This window comes from Gossypium arboreum, chromosome 5 (assembly GCF_025698485.1).
Source record: "Gossypium arboreum isolate Shixiya-1 chromosome 5, ASM2569848v2, whole genome shotgun sequence".
NCBI classification, from domain to species: domain Eukaryota; kingdom Viridiplantae; phylum Streptophyta; class Magnoliopsida; order Malvales; family Malvaceae; genus Gossypium; species Gossypium arboreum.
In genome coordinates this window covers 63,298,003-63,325,288 of record NC_069074.1, presented here as the reverse complement: position 1 = coordinate 63,325,288, position 27,286 = coordinate 63,298,003, and the positions used below count along the sequence as shown (strand labels likewise).

General features: G+C 30.5%; 1 protein-coding gene across 1 annotated transcript; it reads right to left on the bottom strand.

Annotated features, from left to right (window-relative positions):
* Positions 1-4,603: 4,603 nt before the first annotated feature.
* On the bottom strand, positions 4,604-6,116 carry LOC108452617 (uncharacterized). Its single transcript, XM_017750419.2, has 4 exons — positions 5,581-6,116; positions 5,333-5,476; positions 5,064-5,222; positions 4,604-4,912 (listed from the first exon to the last, which is right to left on the bottom strand). Exons 1-4 carry the CDS (start codon positions 6,040-6,042, stop codon positions 4,838-4,840), a joined length of 840 nt encoding a protein of 279 aa, XP_017605908.1. The 5' UTR covers positions 6,043-6,116; the 3' UTR covers positions 4,604-4,837.
* Positions 6,117-27,286: the final 21,170 nt, after the last annotated feature.

Below are 27,286 nucleotides of genomic sequence, written 5' to 3'. Positions count from 1 at the left end.
CATTTGTCAATTTGCATTGAAAATGACCTAACTTTTTCTACTGAATACAGGAAGGAACTGAAACCATTTCAAGTAAAAAAAGAAAAGAAAAGAAGGTACCATTCATTAAGTCCATGTGGAAGAAAAAGACTACAAGTCAGCAGCAGGTTCCTCTTGTATCAAACTTCAAGGACCTACGTTAGTTTTCCGTTTTAGTAGTATGAATGACCTATAGACAGAAGAGAGTCCAGCTTGAGCCCTCTCCTGGTTGGATATGTAGCAAAAATGTTGTAGCCAAAGTCTAAGGTCCTTATATCTTAGGCAAAGTCAACTTTACATTGAAATTTTGAGGTCTATTAACAGTAAATATATATGAAACAATACATCCCATCAATGTATAATCCATTCTATGTAATTAAAATCCCTTTTACTTTGACTTTTCATTTTTTAGGTATTTGTACAAAATAAAAATTTGAAAAGCTTTGAATTGAAGTAATATCATCAAAATGCTTATGGAATAACTCGAGTTGGTTTTACTCTTATAAGGGTAGCAAGCCATCAATGGAGCCTCTAAACAGGTCGAAGCCAGGGTGGCTGGCATGGGCCCCGGCCACCCTAAAATGTAAAATTGTATTTTAGACCCTTAAAATTTTTTAAAAATTTTAAATTAGTAAAGATAAAATTACACTTTGGCCCCCCTTAAAATTATAAAAATTCGATTTAATTCTTTATAAATTATAAAGATATAAACTATAAAAAATTAAAATTTCATCCGGCCCCCCCTAAAAAAATTTTCTGGCCTCACCCTGCCTCTAAACTTCTTTTTAATTAATACAATGCATACTTTTTTTACAATTTCTCTTCAATCCGAATTCATATTTTTAAATTGTTATAATAATAATAGTTTCAACTAAATCAAGATTTAATTGGCATGGAATCTTTGAACTATAAATTAAAGATAGCAAACAATAAATAAATAAATAAAACTTTTGTTAGTTGGTATGTTTACCATATAAAATAAAAATAATTTAGCAAGTATAACAAGTGCAATGTTATAATTTAAATTATTACTACTTCTCAAAACAAAATGCAATAATATAGGAAAATAACAAAAAGAAAGGCTAATTTAAAATTATTAGAATAAAACGTTTGAAATTCGTATTATATTAAGTCAATTCCAACCATCAAAGTCAAAGCTAATTGATGAGAAAGAATTAATTTCCACATTGTTCATCAGTGAGAAATGAGAAAGGAAAAAACATATTGAAGAAATAAAATATTAATGGGGTCATTTCACATCACTTTGGGATAGTGGTTTCTTACGATAGTAAGAAGGCTAGCTTGTGACACCCATTTGCCGGTTTTTTCTTTTTCATTTTCCCTTCCCCTTTTAAGCAGCACAAAGTCTAAACAAAGAAATGAGAGTTTTCCAACTAAAAAATTTTAGTATAATTCACACGTTATTATCTATAAAAAAAAAACATATCAACAAATTTGAAATTCAAATCTCAATATTTAAAACTCTTAATTTGTTTTAATCCAGATTATTGTCTCTTAGTTTAAAAAAAATTGTCACTGCTTTCTCATTTTGTTCAAGTAGGCTCTCACGATTTTGCTAGTGAAAAACCAGCTTATAAAATATTTGACACTTTGAGTTACGGTAGAATAATATATAATTAGCATTTAAGATCCAAAAACCCAACGTTTTGTCAATTTGAGTCAACCCCAATCCTAACAAATACATATGTGTAATATTTGGTCTTTTTTCCTTGGAGTGGAGTTAGACTACACAAGAAGGAAATTGTGCTTCAAGCATTGAAGAGGCTTCTCACAGTCTTGGAAGAGACAAGTTATGGGACATCGGAGTAGACATTCTGATTGTTCTCTGATGAGTAACAAAGATGATGAGAAAATAGAAATACCAGAACTTATGCTTCACTTTGAGAGTTTGGCTTGGAACCGAAGAATATTTGGGGGCTGGGTCATTCTATTATCCTCAACTGGCGACTTTGACAAGGTCAAGTGCACATTTGACAGAAACGTGACTCGTTAGTCTCCGTCTGCTGTATGGTCCTTAAGTTGAAAGACATGAACAAAGTTTTGCTTGATAGGTTGGAAAGAAAATTGAAAATATAAATTATTCATAGATATACTTGGTAAGGAAGATGAAAATAGAAAGAAAAAAATAATTCTTTCTATTCATTGTTTAATAAAGTTGAAAAATAAAATAAAATATTTGAAAAATACATAATTTTAAATCAATATATACATTTCTTTCATTTTCTTTGGTTTCACCGTTCAAATTTGTAAGGATTGATTTTTATGCATTACGATTGAAAATGATCATTCTCATTTTCGTTCTTCTCAATGTACTACCAAGCACAATTAAAATTTATTTTCTTTTCACTTTTTCTAATCTCTCCTTCCATCTTTCCACTTTTCCACATAACCTAACACACTCTAAAATGTTTAGCTTGCCATTGATTGTCATTTGTTAATACAAAGGAATTTTCAAGCCACTTAGATGGATATAGCTATTGTAATGAATCATAGGATTAATAACAATATTATACAAATTATAATTAATATTGTTTTGCATATGGAACTTTTAACATCTTAATCCATTAATTAAGTATTTTCATGATGAAAGGAAATATAGTTGAACTTGGAATATCAAACCTCTTCAAAGAAGTACATAATTAAAAAGTGAAAGACAGTTTTGTTTTTCTTAATGAAACAAACATTAAATGGTCATTTCTTGTTTCCACGTGCAAAGGTTTTAACGTGTGTAAAAATTAACAATAAGAGAGAAATACACACACATTTCAGTTTCTTGTGCTGTTGTGAAATATCTTATTCTCCCTTATGACATACTTCAATTTTCAGTGGGAAAAAAAAAAGGATTTTGAAGATATATAGTTAATTGCGGCGGCTTATCATGTGGGGAGTTTTTGAAAAGACGTGGAGAACAACCCTAGAGGGGGCCTATATATCTGAAAAATCAAACAAGTGATGATTTTGGCATCAAATAATTAAAGTGATTGTAGAAATTTGAAGGTATTGTTCTATTGATCTTGTATGCATTGCTAGAGAACCACAAGTTTAACTAGTTAGTACCAGCCAAAGAGCACACCAGTTCCTCAAATATTCCCTCTTTGTTTCATCTTATTTTCTTAAAAAAAGTTAAATACCGATTTAATTGATTTCGTTTCATATTGAGAAATTTGAAAATATGTTTTTATTTTAAGAGATTAATATTTATATATTATTATAATTAAATATAAATAAAATAATAATTCGAACGGTCAACTAGCTAGTCAAATGTATATATTCTGGTTTGGTTCATTTCATAATCTTGTTAATTAAGACTTACTCTTTGATTTTATACCTTTGTCCTTGTAAGAAGGATAAAGTAGAATATTGATTTGCCCTTTTAGCATCAAATGCGATTACATTTCGATCACTTTCAATGCCCTTCAAGTGCTACCTTAGCTTAACTCACAAATAATTAGCCTTCAGTCAACTAAACTCTCTTAATCCTTTGACTTCCGCCTCCTTAGTATTTTTGAATATTGTAGTATATACAAAAACACAAGATGGAAAATATTATAGTAAACATAACATGTTTAACAATTTATTTATGCATAACTAATTAAGATATATAAAAGATAGAACTTAGCAAAACTCGATTCCATTCTAAAAATCAGATAAAAAAATTAAATTTCAAGTTAATTGAATTGAGTTATTTGAATTATTCGAGTAAACTCGAATAAGTAATTCGAGTTCGAGTCGAGTTGAATTATACAATTCGAATAACAGATTGGTGTAAATACTCATTTGGTCCTTGTCAATTTTGAAAATGAGTAAATTGGTCTCTCTCAAAAAAATTACAAAATGTCAAAATAATTTTCAAATATTCAAAATAATTTTAAGATTAAAAATATTTATAAAATTGCAAAATTTATATTTTTAAAAATTATAAAACTTTTAAAAAATTCTAAAGAATACATAAAAAAATTTAAAATCTTTAAAAAGTTAAAATAATAATTTTGGGACTTAAATAAATAAATTAATAATTCAAGTTTATCATACTAAAGTATCTTTTATTATTATTATTTTGCTTTGAAAAAATTTTCAAATATATATGATTTCAAATTGATGTACTCTAACATGTAATTAGTTATACTGTAACAAGATTTAAATTTGATATGTTTAATTTTTTAAGGTAATTCGAACAATTTCACTCGATTCGACTCGACTCAAATTTCATTTCACTCGGCTCGATTTAGAAAATTTTCAAATCAAGTTAGGATGATAAAATAGGACTCGTCAACTTGATTAACTCAAAAAATTTTCACTCGATTCGATTAAACGCTAACCTCTACTATACACCAATTCAAAATATAATTCAATTCCATGTTTTTTTTTTCTTGCCTTTTGTTTCAAAATAGGCTCCTCATATATATTTTTTCTTTAAAAGAAAAACTATTTTATTATCAATAACATATACATAGTTTATATAAGAATTTATGTAACAGAGAAAGGATCGTAAATATTGAATCTCAAATTTCATATCCGCCCTATATCAATTCAATAAATGAACTAATTAGATTAGACTCGAAAATTCAAACACATGAACTTATTTGGTTAAACTCAAAGTTATTTTGCATTGTATTTGTGTATATGACAATAAAGGTTATTTGAGAGCAATCAGTTTGAAAGAGAGATTGCTATTGCTACAACAATGAGCTTGGTTAGAGTAGTTCAAAAAAAAAAAAAAAGGCGGCATCGCCTTCTTGAGACTTTTCATGAGTAACCCAATACATATACAAGGTACCTCTTAACATATCTGTATTTATCAACCAGCAATATAAGGTAAATACATAAGATTTGCCATAGCCTCTTGCAGCCAATCATCTTCATCATGCTTCATCTGCAAACCAAAAACCAAAAAAACCAAACATCATTAATTGCCCCAAACTTTTATCTAAATGTTAAATAACTGAACCATTTTTGACGTGCATGAGATGCTCGTGACAACAACAAATATATGTATGTATTTATATAGAGAGACAGAGAGATACCTGGACTGCTTCACAGCAATTATATAAGTTTTTGTCATTGGGTAAATTATCATCTTCTCTCTTCAATACCATGTCTTGATGTTCACAAATTTCAGTGTTCCTTGCAAATCTTCCCCGGACTCTAACTCTTCTATCAGCTAGGGTTTTCCTGCAAGCATACTGTATATTAAATAGATCAGTCAATGTTACGTTTTTCTTTTTTTTCTTTTTTGTTTTTTTTGTCTCTAATAAAACATTTATTATATCAGAGAAAATTAAGGAAGAGAGACCTTAATAGTCTTGTTAAAGTTCCTTTGGTTTCTCTTCTTCAAGTATCTAAGAATTCTGTCTTTCCTTTCTTCCACTGAATATCGACCAACCTTAAGATTGCTGTCTTCTATGGCCGGCGGTCGCATTCGATTGCCTTGAATTCCCTGTGAGAAGAACAAAAATAAAGAACCCAAAACATTAGTTTTCATGAAATTGTAGGAAACCATGCAATGCATGAATTAAAGAAAGAAAGAAAAAAAGGAAATACCAAATTTTGTCCCAGAGTTGGATCAATTGGCTTGAAATCCTGATGAACAAATCCAGTGCATTCGTCTCCAAACTCACAGACATCTTGCAGTTGATATCTGGCACCAAGATTTTGGATGGTTCCAATGCCACAAAAGCCAGCAGCAACGTTATTGAAATGATGGGGCAATGCTGTTGGGACATCTAAATCTGATGAAATCCCAATTAGTTCAGGAAACAATGCTGCTGGAACTGGAACTGAGACTGAAACTGGAGATGTTAGATTAGAATCTTGTTGAAAAACATCGACCCCACCATTGTCTAAAAACGTTGGGAAGCTAATATCTTCATGATCCCATGATGCACCAGGGATAGCACCACAAGCTGTGTAGTTTTCTTGGGAAACTGTCGATGGATTTGGAAACTGAGAAAAATCATTGGGAAATGAATAAGTAGAGTAGAGCTTGGGAATAGAATAAGCCATTGAGAAAAGAAATAGGGAAGATGGTTCGAAAGGGAATTAAATGCCAAGTAGTTGTTTATGATTTTTGAGTCACTTGAAGCTTTAAAGGCTTCCTATATATATACATAGTCAGTTGTGAAAAGTGGACTGTATTCTTCTTGCAAGTTGTTGTGGCTGTGAAGATATTACTAGCAAACTGAAGAAGCTTGGAACAGAGACTGATTTTTTTTTTGTCCCGCCCCTAAAATGTAAAATTGTTATTTAGATTTTTAATTTTTTTTAAATTTTAAATCAATAAAAATAAAATTACACTCCAAACCTCTTAAAATTATAAAAATTATAAAGATATAAATTATAAAAAATTAAAATTTCATTGAGCCCCTTTATTGAAAGGATCACTTATGTTGTTTTGGTTAACTGTTTTATATGGCTGTAAATGCGTAATTACTAAGTACAACTACAAATCGAGCAATTTCCCCTCCTTTTGAAAAAACATATCAGATTAAAAATCATATTAACCTGTAAGAGCGGTTGCAGTCGTAGATGGCATTATAGTCAAAATAAAAAAAATTTTAAATTCCAACCTTGTAAACCATATTATAAAAGGATACTGAAAAACTTTAAAAAAATTAATCAAACATAAAAGATATATTAATTCTAAAAGAATTATATAAGAGATGACATTATTTTATCTATTCTTGTTAAAGTAAAACAACACAAACAGATATAAAATACGTGAATTTTAGGGTATGATAAAATAATAATAATAAAAACATAGTTTAACCCTTGTCATAAAAAAATGCGAATTTCGCTGAAATGTTATTACGGTTACAATCAAATGCAGCCTTTCCTGTCCTGTTTCTTTTTATCTTTATTTGGCCAGTTAAAAATAAAGCAAAAAAAAATCAATTAAAATTAAAGAAATATTAAGAGAATAAATATGAACTTTGTCATTATTACTCGTTAACTTCAATTTTGTTAAACTTTTGCCACCTTATGGTTCTTTTGGTTGACTCATGGACAAAATTAATCATACAAACTCTAGTGCATATACAAAGTTACATGATTTGATATGATGACAGTAAAAACCATTATTAAAAGGAAATGATTTGACAGAAAATAATTAATAATGATATATCAATAATTATTGTATTGTCTGTCTGTCATAATTGGCTTGTTCAAAATTTTTTAGCATTGCTGTAATATTTTTCGATTTAATTCAATTAAATTATATAATTAACTTTAATATATGATATTAATAACTTTATAGGATTTCATATTTTACTAAAATAATAATGGATAGAATAATGCAATTTTCTTTTGGATAAAATAAAATTTAAATTCTATCGGTTGAATTTTAGTTCGAATGGTATGAATATTGTTGTCAATACATGAAATGTGGATTTGAATGCGTTGAAACGTATTATCCTCCTATTTAAATGTTAGAAGAGGCTATGAGTAATTTTACGCATTGTCTTAAAAAATAGTAAATATGATCAAAATATATAATGAGATTATTAAAGAATTAAATTATCTAATTTGTTGTGAAATTAAAGGATAAATATAAAATATGATAACCTAAATTTCTTTGAATTTAAACTAGAATAAATTTAGATAAAATTTAAGCATTGTAAAATTTAAGTTAGAATAAATTTAAAATCAAAATATATTTATATATATATATATAATTTACATAGAGTGAGAATAATTCTCAAAATCTCAATTTTTAGCTGCTAAATTTTAGTGGAAGATGCATAGATGTTTAACATCTCAATTATGCCAACTGGGTTCAAATGAAATGGCATTTATTATAAATAAATAAAAATTAGCCAGGCTTTAATCAATTAAATCCATTATGATTAAATAGATAATTATAATAAATTGAAACCTTAGGGTTTTGTTTGATATGGTAGAAAAATAATTGAAAATATATTAAAATAATGGATGAGTAGAGAGTGTAAAAATATATTTGTTATTGGTGTATGAAAATGTTCAAGTAAATTTTATTTATTTCATGATAAAATTAGGAACTGAAAATAAATAAGTTATTTTCTTCAATCATGCACCATTTTTAATATAAATCTTACCTATTTCTTTTTTCTTATTTTTTCCTTTTTCATTTCCATTACTTCACTTTTCTATTCCTCCAAATAGAGTTAAAAGTTATTTTTAAAAGAAAAGAGTAAAAGATTCTTCCTTTTTCTCTCAAATAGATTTGTTAAATCGTGATTAAGATACCAATTTAAAACATGTACATCGAGAATACAATAAATTGATTAATTGTTTAGTAAAGTCTATAGAAAGAATGGATATTAACATTCATTATTGATTCTAATCCTTAATTTTGTTCTAAATACACTGCATGAAGATTTTAACGATTTATCTACTATTAAAGTAATTGTTATGTAATAGTCTATATTACTAATTTTTTAAAAAAATTGTGTAGCTATAATATATATCTCGTTTAATTTTGTCCATATATAAACCTAAATGCAAGACTTAACTAATCAAATCACAAGTGGGATCAATATTTTCCATCCACATAAAATTTTATTGGAACAGTGGTTTAATAAATTGGTATAAACCCGTTGAGTAGTAGGAATTGTTGCGGTGGCAGTAAATTTGAGATGCTGAGCTCGCGTTTAAACACTTACCATATTTTTTTTAACAAACACTTAATATTTTTTAATGTAATTAATTGAAGTTTAAAGAAAATTTATAAGTCATTTAAGAAATGTGAAAAAAAAAATGATACCAAATAGAAACAAAATAGGAACTCAATAGCACACTCTTTTCACTCAATTTTTGTTTGGATTAAATAACTATATATTAAGGATAAAGGACTATATGAAACTGTTATTTCACGCTATTTTTATCCTTTTAATAGAAGAATAACAAATCAGATTTTCCTCTTGATTTTAATTTTTCATCCTAAAAATTTAAATCTAACTAAAATGTTAAAATTAAGAGAAAAATTTAATTTATTATTTTCTATTAAACAGATATAAAAATAATGTTAAATCACAATTTTATACAATTTTTTCTTATAATTAGATTATCAAGGAAATGGGTATTTAAAGATAGATGGAAAAGTGAAGTTTATGTTTATTTTCATGATCAGAGGTAAGGGTAAAGGGAAAGGGACCCAATAAAGTTAAATAAAAGAGGCAGAGCATGAGATTACTATTCCTTATACCATTAAAGCTGTACACCACAAAATAGTACTAAAGCTCTCTATAGCCTACTCAAATATAGCTAAAGAATCTCACACATGCCTTGTAAGATTTTGCTTTCAAATTCACAATAACATCACAGTACCCTTATATATTCTTTCAATTTCCTTCAACCTCTTTAAACCTTTTTATGGCAATAACCCATGAAGTAACTTGGCAAATCTGCCTTTCTCAAACCTAAATACAGTAATATTTACTTCTTCTTTGTCGGTATATATATATATACATGGAATGAGCTATTAAGTGCTATTGGTTCTTTTATACATATAAAAAGTAAGAGTAAGATTCCTCAAACAAGGTCTTAATTGAGTTGCTTTTGAAATAAAATGTTTTGTTATATTGGATAATCACTAGTACTGCTGAGATCAACGGACAGAAGAGGCGAAAGATGACTGTTCATATGAAGGGAAAGTATTGAAGGTCACAAATGAAAATAGAAAACAAGTATAGGGCATAAAAATAGAGAGTTTGTGAAGCGATGCCTACTAGTGAAGTTGCGGTTGACGAGGTCAAAATTGGAGGCTTATTCTGACGAAGTATTGACACCAAATACCATTCTAAAAGTGAGAGAAAACTGTGATTGAGTTTTCATGTGATTGAATTAAAAGCTCTCTAATCACAATAAATTCTTTTACATCTTTTGTTTCCTTAGTTTCGTCCAAAATTTCTTGCTCAACTTCTCTAGCTTAATCAACCTACCCTTCTACTTTTTACTTACCTTCTATTTACCAAAAGAGGGAATATAAAATCATCTCCTCCTCTTGCTGCCACCATTTTTGTTCCCTCCTATCCAATTCATGCAGCATATCTAAAAAGAAGCACTCATAGTTACTCTTGTATCCTTTTCCTATATTTTTAGGACTCAAAAATGGGTATCAAATATTGGTATATGTGTAATATAAGAATGCATAAATTTTACTCTCTTTTCATAACTTAAAACATCATATCATGGTCATGTATGATTAAAATAATAAGACTGTAATTTTTTTCTAGTATAGTATTTTTATTATTTTTAGTTCTAATATCATATTTGTATTTGATAAAATTATATATTTTGGTACCCAATTGTAATGCTATTAACTTTTAGTGTTTAATTTGAGTTTTATGGTTTATTTAATGAAAGTTAATTCCTAATATTATTAGATTTAAATTTTCATAATTTTGTTAATAGAGTAAATTTAATGTTAATTATGAATTTGTTTAATTTTGTGTTTAATTTGTCAAATACAATTGATGGATGTGATTTAATTCGACTTTTAATATTTGATTTTATGAAAGTTAATTGCTAATACTATTAGCTAATTATAAATGTTCATAAAATCAATTTTAAACCCAATTAAACACAAAAAGTATTAACAATGTTAACTTCATGTACCAAAATATATAAATTTTGTGAACTACATGTACCACATTAGAAAAAACACAAATACCACATTAGAAAAAAGTACCAAACTAAGATATCAGATTATGTATTAAGCCAAATAATAATTCCACTATACATTCCCAAACTATTTTCCAAATGTTAAATTGGTCCTCAAACTTCAAAGCAGCCTAATTGAACCCTCAAAATATCAGTACCATGTCAGGTCCTTCCATCAACTTAGCAATTAGCTTGGGTGTTAAATGTTTGCTCCAGTCTCACGTAGAGCATAATTAAAATCTAACTGTAAACACACATGTACCTAATATATGTATGGCTAGGATTTAATTTGTTAAAAAAATAACCCTCCTAAAATTTGAGGGTTTAGTACCAATAAAGGTCCATTTCCGAAATTATTTACTGAAATGGGCCGTTTCAAAAAATAATAACGGGTATCGACCAAAAACTCAAAAACGCACTGATGTGGACGCCTTTTCATGGGAAAACCCAAAAAAACGCTTCCACGTCAGTGCTTTTTTCCTTTTGTCAGGCAAAAGTGTGCTAACATGGACGCGCTATAATAAAAAGTGCTGACAAGGATGCGCTTTTAGCCACGTAATCCCCCAACGGTCACCTCTAACAATCGTTTAAAAATCTAACTATTGGGCCTAACGGTCAAGAAAAAAGAAAGTATAAAATCGCCCCAACCCATTTTTTCACACCAACTTTATTATTCTTCCATATTTCTCAAAAAGCTCTCAAAGCTCTCTAAATTTTTTATTTTTTTGAATTAGTATTATCTTTTTATGATTTCTAAGAAATTTGATCGTGTTAACAATGACCCGACAATTAGTTCGTCTCGATGATAAAAATATCACCGTCGACCAAATGCAAATGGTAAGGTTTAATTTCATTTTTAATATTATTTAATTTGTTATTTCATTTTTATAATTTAATTAATATTTTTATAATTTTTTTATAATAACTGGTAGATCGAGTGCTACAATGTTTTATTTGTAATCTACCTGGTCCTCCATCACCATGGATTGAAAATTAATTGAGGAAAGTAGGTTTTTGGCACGTGGCCAATATAAGCCAGAAGTGCAAAGACATTCCCGGTTGGATCGATATGGGCTGGTTACGGGAGACATTCCCGGTGTTGAGGGATGATTCGACTGAAGTACAAAGAGTACAATACGCTTGGGTATACATCCTTCAAATCCTCGAAGGTTATTTGATGCTGGACAAGTCACGAAACCTCATACATCTAAGGTGGCTGTTGAAACTCATCAATTTCAAAGCAGTTGGTGAACTCAATTGGGTGTCTGTCGTGTTGGCGATATTGTACCAAGAGATGTGTCGAGCGACACAACCAAATAAAATCAAAATTGGAGGTTGCCTCTCACTGTTACAATCATGGGCTCGGTTTCACTTTCCATATTTACGTCCTTGAATGGACCACCCGTATACATTCTCACTCGTAACAAGGTAAAATTTATATTAGATTTTACAATTATTAAATAGATTTAAAATAAAATATTATGCTACAATATTATTTAAATAGGTAAAACCATTCGCCGACTTACAGGGGAATACTTACTGCTCTTGAAGATATACGACTTCTATTAGACCAACAGTCGGAAGCGCATATAAGTATTTATTTCATTTTGAACTATATATACATAACATAGTCGATTTCATATTTAGTATTTAGTATTATGTATATAACTAATATTTTTATCACGTTCATATAGTTTCAATGGACACCATACGAGGATCCCACAATTCGGGCAGTAATTTTAGATGAATTCCTACAGAATCCAAACATTTGGCACATTAGGGTTCCATTGGTCAGCTACGCTACCGTCGAGATACACCAGACAGATAGAGTGTTGTGGCAATTTAGATTCCAACAACCGATTCTCGTGGCACTTGAGTTGCTCGATGATGAGCAAAAAATCGACTTACGACGACCGGATACACATTGGCTTCTCTTCCACTTGGAATATATCGAAATGTGAAAAAATTAGTATAATAATATACCTACTTGAGAACGAAATATCGTTCCGAAGTTAGTGTGCGATCCGAATTACATGCCATGCTTTAGGATCCATGGCAATCCATATTTGCTCTCGAAAGAGGAGAGGCATCGGCAAATCCATGTCGAAAGGGAACGACGGGGCCCTTTAAATCTAAAGACAAGGGATGGTGAGGCGGGCCCATCAACAATGCCCACGCAATCACCGACCCCAACGGAGCAAACAACGATGCCCACACCACAACCCTTTCAGATTATGCAAGATGCGTATCCTAACCCTTATGTGTATCCTTTTTCCACTCCTATGCTAGGTTGGAATTTATGACCTAGTGCATCTCATTTCTCGATGACTCTGAGTCAACTGATGATATATAGGCCATCATCGCAAGAGGGATCGCACGAGGCACCGTCGGGGAGCTCAACTCATTTCCAATCCCCATCGCCTTATGGGATTCAAGCCAGGCACGCTCATTCGCCGTGGGTGATGCAAACACCTCCACAATCTTTGTTCTATTAAGGTGGATCATCTTCCCAACACATACAACCAGAAACTGATCCCGAACAACCACAACCCCAACCTAAAAGTTGAACCAAGAAGGAATCCAGAGCGTAACCGTCGACCACCCCCATGTGGCATTGATTCTGACTGGCACATGCATTGATTTATTTTTGAATATTTTTGTACAAATTGTTTTTATATTGTTTCATTTAATAAAATAGAAGTTCTTTTGAATATTTTTGTACTAATTATTTTTATATTGTTTCATTTAATAAAATATAAGTTCTTTTGAATATTTTTGTACAAATATATTACTGACGTGCATTTTACTTTAGAGTGTTTTTATTTAAAAAAAACAAAATTCATCCCGTCAAAAAACATCACGTCGAATTTATTTTTTCATAACCCATCTTGTCAAAATTAATTTTCCCAGAACAATATTTAGAAATAAAAAAATTAAACCCTAAAACCCTAAACAATTAAAAACTTAATACCCTAATTTAATTTTTCCTAAACCCTAATCAAACCCAAAACCCATAAACCTAGGCCCTAATTTGCAAATAACTCACTGAGGATTACACAGCCAAAAGCGTGTCCTCGTCAATGCTTTTTACTAAAGCGAGTCTACGTCAACGAGCTTTTGCCTGACACAAGGAAAAAAACACTGACATGAAAGCGTTTTTCTGGGTTTTCCCCTGAAAACACGTCCACGCCAGTGCGTTTTTGAATTTTCGGTCCATACCTATTATTATTTTTTGAAACGACCCATTTCCGTAAATAATTTTAAAAATGGGCCTTTATTGGTACTAACTCCAAAATTTGACACTATCTCCTTTCTTTTTAACAATTGAAATTCAAGTTGCCCATAAGGGGTAAGTACATGGGTTTTAACAATTTCATACATGTGTTTTAAAAATGCTTCACATCGTATTCAAATTGGCATTTATTCCTTAAATTTACAATTAGGTTGAAAAAGAATCTAATACAATACTTGACAATTTTATGACTCAATTAAAATGTTTTGAACCTTAAGTAGTAGTATAAATTTATGTGATAGTTGATGTTTAGTGAAATTAGCCCTTAAAAAGTTGGGGTTCCATTGTAGGAGTGAAGAAAATTTCTGCCAGTGCCAACACCAATTGTGAAGAAGATTTTTTTTTTAAGTATATTTATCATAGGAAGATGCCACTTTTACCTTGGACGGTGGAAGATAATAAATCTACTAAAACTTTAGCACCAATGATAATGATCAGCATCATCTAAAACCATGTTAATCAAAAACATCACAAAGCTGGGGAATTTTTGCAACACTTCCATTTCCATATCAATTACTTTAGTATTCATGCTGATTCCTTTTGTAGAAACCTGAAACTGTATGCATTTCTCCATCTTCATCCCCGAGCATTTTGAATTTTTCATTTTTCAAAATAATCTCATTCTTTTTCATTCTTCCTCGAATCCTACAAATCAAACTAATAATGATAGAATTGAATTTTATTCTATTTACTAAATCACATGAAATTTTATCTAACTCCATATACCATATAATATATGTGGAATGTATGAAATATAAAATGCGATAAACGGAAGAAAAAAATTATACTCAAATTTTAATTTATATTTATAACAAACAGATACATAAAAGAATTGATAAATGCCATTTAGCCGCATGGAGTTTTGTTTCTGTATCTTAACTTAATAGTTGGTTAGTCATACTATTCGTTATTATTAATTATTAGTTTTTGAGGTATATGTGTTTGTTATATATTTTTATAGGGTTATAACGTAAATTTGTGAATATTAAAAATTGTTACTATATTTTATTTTCATTAATGTTAACCATTAAAATACGGATAAAATTATCGCTTAACTTTTATGCGACTGAAATTAACTATTAAATTTTAAATTTTAAATTTTAATTAATTATGCCACTAAGTTTGATTTTTAAAACAAATGCTTATAATTAGATATTGATTTTAATGATTTGAAAACAAAATTGAAGGGAAAATATTACTTCAAATATTTTATTTAATAGTGATTATTAAGTTAATTTATAAAATTATTAAAATTTTAAATTAATTTCAATTTTTATCTAATGGAAGGAAGGTTTGAATTTTTTAAAATACAAAAAGATTTATTTTATTTTATTTTCTAAATAAAAGTTTGTACTAATATTTAAAATTATGATAATTAATTATTTAAATAAAATATTTTTATTACATTTTACTTAAGTTAATTTAAATTAATAATTTTATATGAATATTATTGTTTAAAAGAAATTAAATATTCCCATATCAAGCCACTAATTGTATTCGGCTTTTATCTAAATCCTAGTAGGATAAGTTGCAACTAGAATTAAAAGGGTTATTCTATGTTATTTCTTTCTTTCTTTTTGGAACTTTATTCCGAAGCTTTCTTATGAACTTTAAAGGGTATCTGGTTCAACGTGATTTACTCCCCCAAGGGAAAAAAAGGGTATAGTTTTTTGTTATCTTAAAAATGATTCCCAGCTTTTCTTGTCTTATTTTTCCATTAAACCCTGCATATTTCAGAGCAAATTATGATAGAGGGCAAGCTTGGATTCTACATTTACTTTTTCTCTTTATTTATATAATATCAAGCTTATACATTTTCTTAGCAATGCAATATGGAGAAATTACTATACAGGTCCTCCTTATCTTCCATTTTTAGTAAAAATTTTTCATAGCTACTTGGGGTCGTAAAGGCTAAGCAAATAAAGATGTCGTGACTAGAAAATCAAGATATATGTGCAGTTTGATAGGTTTATTGAATATAATTTATTATTGGAATCTAAGAAATTGGTTGTTTCTAATATAAATAAAATTATCTTGTGATTGAGTAAAAAAAAAAATTAGTTGATGAAGCTTTGCATAATTTGCAAAAATTTTATTGTCATTACAAGAAGTTAACTATTTTAGAGATATTGGAAGGCATAAATATAAGAAAAATTTTGTACAAGAAATTTCTTCTTGAGTTTCAAGAACTCAAGTTGATGGGGTCAAAGAAATGTTTCTTTTGTGGATGGGTTTAGATCTGTTTTAGAATATAAAGATGTCATGGCTTCAGTTCATTATTTTTGTCTATAAAATGATTGTGACTAATTTTTATCTCCAGTTTTGATGGACACTTTAATCAAGTGGCTTTGGTGATTGAAGAAAACATGGAAAAGACAAAAGAAATCAGTCTATATTAGATGTGGAGAGAATAAAAGAGAAGATGTGAAGTATTCAATAAACTAGCATGAGGATTTTAAATGTCTAACATAACAATGAAAAAAAAGGGGGCTTATTATTGAGCATAATCATGTATGTATCAATAGAGGAGCAAACATTGAAGATCCATATGAAGGAAACTATGAAGAAATAATGGTAAATAAAACAATCAATAAAGATGAAACATAGCTTAATATTCCAATATTGGAATTTAATACTTCATCGGCATTCAGCTTAAATCCTTTAAGGGCCAATTTAGCTAGTGGGATCATTACCAAAGTAGGTATAATAACTCTTGAATTAATGCTAGTGAGAGATCAATCTGAAGAAGAATTAAAGAGGATAAAAGTCCATAATTAAATGAAGGAAAGTAAGACTATTAAAGATATCGCACTTCGATCGAAAGTGACTATAAAAATCTAGATTAAAAAAAAAAACAGAGTAGATGGATGAAAAGGGTGTAATTACTTGTTACCATAAGTGAAAAATACATGAACAGGTCTCCTATTTGTTTCAATAGTCAAGATCATAGGGAATTTTGCACAAAAACATAGAATAGACATAAATGGTCGACAAACTAATTGAATTATCAGCAAATTCTGATTATCACGCAAATCATCGATTAATCTTAAAAATTCAAATTGTGTGATTAATGAGTTTTTGAATTTAGGTTTAATTTTTATAGCTAAAGACGAAGAAAGATTGTCTAGGACAAAGGAAAAGCTAAAGCTGTTAATGAATAGTTACTTCTGGTTTATGTTTCTATAATTCAATTTTGATTTGCTTTCGTAGAATAATTATTCGTTATAATCAATGTGACCTTGCATTCAGTAACGATATCTTTTTCCTATAACCTTTGAATAGTGACTTCGATTGGTGATATTTAAAATATGTGATAAATGTTTCAAATTTGTTTTTGGATGTGATTTTGGATATTTGCATGTTGGTATTATAATGATATAGATTACGATAACGATTATGATGTTAATGCCCCATTAAACGATGTTATATGTAGTTCAAGTATAGCTGCCATGTCATAGGGTCATCAATATAGTGATTTGCTAGCCATCGTTACAGGGCAATCTGAGATAGTTGAATAAACATTATGGACAATTACTAGAAAACCATCATTATTGGGAAACTCAAGATGGTAGAATAATAAAATGCTAAGTCCTTGTCATTAGGCAACCTGAGATGAAAATTTAAGATGTAACACACTAAACCCGACCCTTTAATAAGATTCGAGTATGATGTACTACTACTTAAAATCAAACTAACTTCAAAACATTTTTGCGAAGGATATATATAGTTCTCACAAAGTTATAAATATAAAATATATATTAGTTGTTACTTTACTGAGGTTTGAATGAAAACATCAACAATTTAAAAATAATGTATAAGCCATATGGCATATAAATTCAAATATAATAACTTCATTAAACATAATATATTAATTTAAAACCAACCATTAATACTTCATAGAAATCTTATAAAAATAGAATTTTGTCAAAACAAAAGTTCTTTGCACAAATCATTTCCAAATACACCTATGCGCCACCACATGAGTCATGCATGATACGAAACAAAGAAGTCGGCTCACAATAGTAGTACCATTCTGGGGTAGTCCTGCTAACAAAGCCTTTATTCAATCAACAAGCCTGAGAAGGAAAATGTAACAAAGTAAGTTCATACGAACTTAGTAAGCTCCGAAAGAGAAATCAAACATAGCATTACTGATGGTACATCTGAACCTTTTTGAATGATTTACACACATTCACATAGTAAGCCCAATGGCGTACACAGAATACCGCCAACTTTCTTATCACTTAGGTGTATATTGTACGCCAACTCAACATCACTCATACAAATTCATTCTCATGCTAGCCACATACCCAAAATTCAGAATTAGAAGCATATCATTCAATCTTATTCACATACATTCTCCCCCTTAACTCCTCATATCATTTTCATTCAAAACATGTTTTATCGTGACCTGCCAATTTGGTTTTCAATATAGCTGCCCTACCATAGGCTACACAAACATATCTCCTCATCTCCATCACCTCATATTAGATCATATCATATCATATATGTCAAAAACAGATTGTAGTGGCTTAAGCATGAATAATGATGCTTACTTTATATCAAAAACAAACTGCACTCAGAATGAAGACTTTGGATAACCATTTTCCACACAACACCATGCAACATCTCTCATCCATTATAAAATAGGATTACTTACCCTACACGAATTATAAAATAAAGAAAATTACAACACATGGAAGTAAAAAAGAACTCACCAGAAACTTTAACATAAGTCTATAAAGTAGGTCATTTGTCTTTATTACTTAGACGTTCTTTAACTTCTTGAGTTAAAATAAAGATATTTAAACATATCAGATCATCAATCGATCAAATCTAATCAGGCATGCAAGAAGCAACATGTAACACCCCTAACCCGTATCTGTAGCTGAAATAAGGTTTCGGAGTATTACCAGAACATTCAGAAACATTTACAAATAACTTATATAAATTACTATTCATTTACCGAGATCATTCATAACGTCTCTTGATTGGGCCCTCAAGGCCTAATATGAGCATGAGAATCGAGTCGAGGCTTAATCGAGACCTCTAAGAATTTTTTGCGACTTTTCAAAATTTTTCCAAGGTGTAGGGCTCACACGCCCATATTGGAGTCTTTGTTCGATCGCGTGTAACTCTCTGACTTGCACACACGGCCATGCCATACGCCCGTGTGCTAGGTCGTGTGGTTAATTATTTCAATTCTAAATTAGGTACAGGTTTCACACGGCCAAGACACACGCTCGTTTTCTAGGCCGTGTGGCGCACACGACTGAGACACATGCTCGTGTCCCTGCCCATGTGCCTAATTTTGAGCATTTTGTTTCTTAAAATTAAGGTGTAGAGGACACACAGCCTAATCACATGTCTATGTTACTAGGATGTATGTCACACACGGTTTAGACAATGCCCGTGTGTCTACCCGTGTAGACAAAATGAAGCCATTTCTAACTTTATTTTTCACCCAAAATTTCACCCAAGACTTGCACTTGAAACACACATCCAATACTAACCAATTCAAGAATTCAAATTGGGCAATTTCTATCATTCACAAGGCATATCACTACAAGCATACATGATCACAACCTTACCTTAGTTTAACTTAGGCATTCATAACATTGATCACATATTCTTAACCTAACATAAGTGTGTATTTATATATATATCATAATAATCTACTTAGTCATACCAAAATGAACCATTACTAGCCATTCCAATGGCTAGGTTACAAAATAACATTTCAAGCCACTATTGGCCAAGTTGTCCTATACATGCCATTATACCAAAACAATTTTGCTAAGTATACCTAAAATGTCCAGTTGATAGTGTGACGATGCTCCAATGATCTTCCAACCTTCACGAGCTTCTGAGCACTATAAAATAGGGAAAAATAAAACGGAGCAAACATTACATGCTTAATAAGTTCATATAACAGAAACTAAACTTACCAATCTTGCTTATTAAATTTAGGCATACAATGTTATGTTTCCATCTATTTAGCTAAATTTCCTAATCACATTCAATCAAACATGTTAGTCACCAAAATCTTTATATCAATGAAGTAACATAGATGAGCTCATGATGCAATACTCTTTCAAGACATTATCAATTCATCTTAAAGTTCTCATGCCATGTCAAGAGGTTTATGTCCGTTGAATCATTGAATTCCGATGGATGCTTAAGTAGTACACTCGAAGTGTACGATTCAATAATCCGTCAATTCCTTATTTAAGGGTACCCCTTAGGGCACTTAACCAAGAAACAGTCTCTCAAGCCACTTATCGTATAACAGGATTACTAGTCTAGGCTAAATACTTTATATAACGCATGCTCAGAGGAGCTCGATTAGGATTACCAGTCCAGGCTAAACCCTAATCATAACTATGCTCGAAAGGTATTATACCGGGCTAAATCCTTTATATAACAAGGTCAATGGGATTACTCGTCTGAGCTAAATCCCATCCACAACAAATACATGACCTTATTAGTTTTGAGAAAGCATATATAATCATCAGAATTCACATTCAATCGGGACTTAACCCTTTATCACCATTTCAAGCATGTATGAATTTTCCATCATAACATACAAGTAAAGCACATCTTCATAAACCACATTACATACAAACACAAAATTCAATTAACACAATTACATGCCTAATTAAGTTACATGAACTTACCTCGATACTTGTTCGCGTAAAAAGTCTACTAATTTGAAACCTTTTCTTTTCCTATATCTAACCTTGAATTAGTGTTGTCCAGATCTATATAAATGAATTTAACCATCAATTTCACACATTTCATATTTAAACGGACTCAATTTACGTCCTAGAAAAAATTACCATTTTGCCCTAAACTTTTCCATAAATTTTGATTTTGTCCCTAGGCCCGGAAAATGAAACTTGTACAAATTACTCCCTATTCCAAGCTTACCCGAAGCCCTATTACAAATTTTCCAGCACATGTATTCATAAAATTTCAAAATTTTTCATCAAATTTTACAACTTTTCATTTTAGTCCATAAATCATGTTTTCATCAAAAATCACTTTGTAAAAGTTGTTTATCTATCCATAATCTTTCATTTTCTACCATAAATTTCTAATTTCCAGCATATACATCCATGACCCATTTTCATACCTTGATAACTTTTCAAATTAATCCCTCAAATAGAGAGATTAAGATATCCCGATTTCAAAAATACCAAAATTACTAAAAACGGGATAAGGAAACTTACCCAATTAGGCCTTGAAAGTTTTTTTTTATCTCTCTTAGGGTTTCCATGTGTTTTAGGTTGAAGAAGACATAAAATAAGATGATTTATTTTATAATCTTTTTAATTAATTAAGTATTTTTGCTATTTTCAATTTAGTCCTTACCCTTTTTTCTATATTTCCATGATGAGTCACCAAGAAAAATCTACATACTTTTCTTAATGGTCTAATTACCATATAAGGACCTTAAGTTTTGAATTACATAGCTATTTGATCCTTATAGCTACTAGAATTCAACTTTCGCACTTTATGCAATTTAGTCTTTCTTGTAATTAAACACTTAATCAATAAAATTTTCGTTTCAAAATTTTCACACGACATGCCTATTATAATACAAACCATATAATGAAATAAAAATAAACTTTATTTTCGAATCAAATTTGTAATCTCGAAACCACTGTTCCGATTTCACTGAAAAATGGGTTGTTACACAACTACACTTAAGCTAGAATCAGAAAGTTTTCTTTCTCACACACTATTATAACATCTATGCATGTAGAATGAGAAACACATAAATGATTTAGAGGGTAACCTAAGGCTCATCAATAATTACCAGTGAGCTGGTACTAATTTAAAAGTTAGCTGACTACTGCGAACCTTACTTCTAAGAGGTTTTCTAAACTTGTGTTTTTAAAAAAGTTTTCAGACGAAATCAAGGAATAGAAGAAAAAGTAAAGGTATTTAGAAAGACCACATTTGTCCTTATATACTTAAGCACAGAGACAATGATTAGTGGAAAAATCAAAAAATTCCACTAACACTCTTGATCCTCGTGATTAAGTGCACTTAACATAATTTAAGTTTTATCATATAAATTAGTCTAGTTCGGTTCTAACTAAATCTCAACTTAACTAACCAATTTACCATACTTAAATAATAAACAAATTTAAACAGCTACGAACTTAACGAGTTCACTCAAAGCAACTGCACTGGGTAGATACTTAATAAAAAAGTCCACCAAACCACAAAGCTCGCCAAAACTAAGAGTTCACCAATTGGCGCAATACACATAATTCTAGACCTAGTCAAAAAAACATTTTACTTACTCATAGCTATCCTTATTTTACAAATTATACGCCAAACAATAACAAGATACAGAGACTTTACCGGGTGAGCTATTACAATTCTCCCCCACTTAGAAAGTTTTGTCATCAAAATTCATACTTGTGTATAGCTGAGGATATTGCTCTTGCATTAAAATTTCTCTTTCCCAAGAAGCCTCTTTTGTATTATGATTTCTTCATAATACTTTCACTAAAGGAATCCTCCTATTTCTAAACTCTTTCACTTCTTTTGCCAACATACAAATTAGCTCTTCTTCATAAGATAGATTCAGTTCTACCTCTAACTCTTCAATTTGTACAACATGGTCTGTATTTGATCTATATCTTCTTAGAAAAGACACATAAAACACTTTGTGAATCTTTGAAATCTCTAAAGGTAAAGCCAATCTATAAGCGACTAGTCCAACTTACTTTAAGGCTTCATATGACCCTACAAATCATGGACTCAACTTTCTTTTTTGACCAAATCTTATAATCTTCTTCCAAGGAGAAACTTTTAAAAATACTTTATCTTCAACTTCAAAATAAATCTCTTTCCTCTTCAAATCAACATAGGCTTTCTAATGATATTGTGCAACTTTTAAATGACTACAAATGATAGAGACTTTTTCTTCTTTTCATGCACTAACCCAAGACCTACTAATTTTCTATCACTAAGCTCCATCCAACAAATGGGCGTTCTACACCTTCTATCATACAAAGCTTGAAATGGAGACATTTTCAGATTGGCATAATAACTATTATTATATGCAAATTCAAACAGAAGGAGATACTTTTCCCAGTTCAACCCAAAGTCAATTACACAACTTCTTAATATATTCTCCAAAACATGAATGACTCTTTCAGACAAACCATCTGTCTGAGGGTGGAATGCTATACTGAATTTAATTTAGTTCCCAATGATCCTTGTAATTGCTTCTAAAATCTTGAAGTAAACCTTGGATCTTTATATGAAATTATAGAAGATTGAATTCTATACATGCGCACTATATAAAAAATATAGAGCTTAGGTAACCTTTATAGAGAATAAGTAGTGTGCATTGGTAGAAAATGAGTTGACTTAGTAAGCCAATACTATCACCCAAATCGAATTCTTCTATGAAGAATTAAGAGGTAGCCCTGACACAAAACCATTGTAATTTATCTCATTTCCATTCTGGTATTTCCAAAGGATACAAATTACTCGAGGGAACTTGATATTCTACTTTAACTTTTTGGCAAGTCAAATAGGTTGAAACATATTATGAGATTTCCCTTTTCATTCCAAGCCACCAGTATAAGCTTTTCAAATATTTATACATCTTGATACTCCCTGCATAGAGTGAAAAAGGTTTCTAATGAGCTTCCCTTAGTAGTTCTTTTCTTAAGCCATTCACCATATTTACCTAGACTAAAATTTGCTACATTACCAAACATCATACGTTACTAATATATATCACATTGTGCATCCTTCATCTGCTCTTCAAATTTTGAGAGAGAAAAGCTGGCTTAACAGTTAACTTTGCCAATAATGATCCATCATCAACTATACTCACTTTTGCTCGAAGTGATGTTAATGTTGCCACTGTTTTTCTACTCAAAACATTAGCCACAAGGTTTACTTTTCTAGGATGATACTCTATAAAAAAATCATAATCTTTTAGCATTTTCATCCAACTTATTTGGCATAGATTGAAATCTTTTTGTATCAACAAATACTTCAAACTCTTGTGATTAGAGAATACACGACACTTTTCTCTATACAAATTGTGCCTCCATATCTTCAATGTCAATACTAATGCTACCAATTCTAAATCATGGTTAGGATAGTTCTTCTTATGAAGTTTGAGTTGGCTTGATGCATAAGCTATAATCTTACCCTTCTGCATAAGTACACATCGAAGCCCATTAAGATATGCATCAGTATAAATAATATACTTTATACCATACTTTGGTTGTGCTAAAACTAGAGTTTAAGTCAATACTGTTTTGAACTTCTCAAAACTTTGCTAACACGCATCAGTCAAACAGATAAGAAAAGGTATTTCATGTATCCGATGTTAATCAAAAAGGTTCAACGGATAAGAAAAGTTCAATGGAAAGACATGTATAAAGATTTAATGTTCATATGTTCATATGATATGGAAAGATGAATATGCATATAGAAAATGAAAATGGATGATAATTTCTCAAGTGATGGATAAAATATGCATGGAATCCATTTTTAATATATGTTATGTTTTATAGATGTATTATTTACTTACTATCTATTAACCATTTGATTTCAATAGAAAGTATGTGTAAATGATATATGTATGGGTGATGGATTATGGATAAAGCTTAAATATTTATCATTTATATGCCATGAGTTACTTGGGATTTATATGTAATGATATATTTACTAACCTTATGAGGTGATGTGTATAGGAAAGGAAGTTTGACATGTGACATTATGAGAGTAGGTTTGGTTGTTAAATTTAATATGTTTGGTAAGTTTAAGTTTCTCTTATACGAATTTACTAAGCATTAAATGCTTATGTAATCATTTCATCTATCTTATAGATTATCAAGAAGCTCAGCCGATTGGAATCTGATCACAGTATTGTCACACTATCTATTCGACATATTGGTTTTTATGGTTATTTTGGTTGATGGTTATAAATGGCATATGATAGGGTTGAAAGGTTATTCAAGTGAAATTGCTTATTTTGAGTTGTGTCAAGCTTGTTATGGTTAAATAGGTAAATGTTTGCATGAACAATAGTTGCAAATACGAGTGAATGAACCCTCACGCATACTCCATAGATTTTAGATAGTATATGGTATGATGGCATGTTTTGGAATGGTTATTGTGGCATGATTGGCATAGGGTTAAACTAGATTTTGTGCTTGAGATGTGGCAATATAAATTTGTTTTAATTAAAGTTGTTTTGGTATAAATGTGATGCATTGAATGACATATTAGTTAGAAGAAATAGGTTGATTGAATTTGTATGCTTGTATGTGTTTGAAGTGTGTATAGGTTTATTGAATGTATGCACAAATTAAGTGGTTGGTTGGGCAAGTTTTGGTCTTAAAATTGCCTGTTTTTAGGATCAAATTATGGAGTATACGGCCTAAGACACAGGCTGTCACAAGGCCGTCTGTGGTACATGGTCGTGTGTCACTTATTATTTTTGGTGTAAGTTTCACATGGCCTAAGATATGACTATGTGTATCAAGTTAGTGAGTTACATTGTCTGACACATGACTGTGTGACCTAACTGAATGAGTTACACAGTTTAGACACGGGCTGGGACACGACTGTGTGTCCTATAGTTCGAGCACTACATGGTCTGGACTATGCCACATGGCCTGTGACCCCTATTTTCAAAATTTCTAACTCTTTCCCAAATTTTCTGATTTATTTGAAATTAGTCTGAATTGATTCTAATTTTTTTAGGGCCTCAAAGCCTCGATTTAAGACCCAAATGTACATGTATGCTAGGGTTATAATGAGTTTTAGGTAATTGTTGTTAAATGACAAGATTGATTTAATTGTTCAGATTTGTACGGTAATGCTCTGTAACCCTAATCTAGCAACAGAGATGGGTTAGAGGTATTAATTTAGTGGTATCAAAGCTATGGTTTAGTTGATTCTTGGACTGAACGTAGCATGTATGGAGTCTAGAAATACATGCCATTTTATAACCCGGGATAGTGTGATATCTCCTGGCATGATTTGAAATTGTTTTTCATTTAGATAAAAGATGGTTTACAACCGAGCTAATTCCGATGATACTGAAAGTAATCCTCAAGTCTCTGATTAAAAGGTTTCTAATGATGAGCAAAATTTTATAAAGGTTAGAGTAGAGGTTCACAGTGTTTATATGAACAATGAATGTTATGCTTTATGTGTATGCACGAGAATAACATTTTGTGGTTCTACTACCTCCACCCCCTCATCTTCAAAGTTTTATATAACGGAATATTCATAAGATTTATGTTGATTAAGTCTGCAAAAGAGGAGCTGAAGAGTTTAGCAATTGAATGTGTAATAATTTGGCCAGAGCCGAGAGTTGGTTAGCAAATACAGAGAGTTCTAGATGAGGTATTAGGTCTTTCCAAATATCATTTGGGATGTGCAATACCACTATTAAAAGAAGAAGTTACTCCCTGATAATCGACTTTAACTGCTATGGTATCTAAAAAAAATTAACTAGAAATTCTTATGAATTGATTACATTAGTGAAACAGAATAATGTGAGACCACCGATGACTTTAGTAGCCAGTGTGGTAGTGATCGAAATGTAAATAGAACTAGACACAGTCATTGAAGTCAAGTATTTTACAAGGATTTCAAGTGGTATGCTATGTGCTCTTTTGTCTATAGTGGCATGGGCAGTTGTTTTCTATTCAATTATAGTGTTTAACATGTGGGGATACTGGCTAATCATAATGTTAGGTAGAGATATTGTTAGTCTACCTAAATAATAATTGGCATTGCTCTATTTTTGGCATTCTATTCAATTATTCTTTGGTAGAGGACTCGATGACAAAACTCATGTGTTGTTACTTTTTTTCTTCTACTAGTTGTTGCTCTACTTTATGCATATAAAATTTGTGTTGTTTATGTCACAATTAGTGCCAGTGTGTCTGAGCAATATGCTCTTTCTGGATTTTTTTAAGGTATCATCAATTTCGTTAGCAATCAATATGTTCATATTATGCCACATGGTCTTCAATAGAAATAGCTTGGATGTGGACAAGCATGTTCAGAAGGCTCATAAATTTGCATATTCTGATAGTACATGAATGAGTTATATTCTCAGGAGTTTAGTAGGGTTTTACATCTTAGACTTATTTATCTTGGCTTTCTTATTGATCTTATTGTCTACTCTGTCATATATGGTCAATCTGTAAAGGATTCACATTGCCTTGGGGCTTATTACATTTGCTACGGTTATAATTCTTGTTTGGATCATGCGAGCATGTTTGTGTAGATCTCAGCTTTTTAGAGGTCGTGTTA

Excerpts from the sequence above, each read along its gene's own strand:
- LOC108452617 (XM_017750419.2), bottom strand. The coding sequence starts at position 6,042 with ATGGCTTATTCTATTCCCAAGCTCTACTCTACTTATTCATTTCCCAAT. Across the intron at positions 5,477-5,580 it reads CAACTCTGGGACAAAATTTG|GGAATTCAAGGCAATCGAAT; the intron begins GTATTTCCTTTT and ends TTCTTCTCACAG. Across the intron at positions 5,223-5,332 it reads ACTTTAACAAGACTATTAAG|TATGCTTGCAGGAAAACCCT; the intron begins GTCTCTCTTCCT and ends TTTAATATACAG.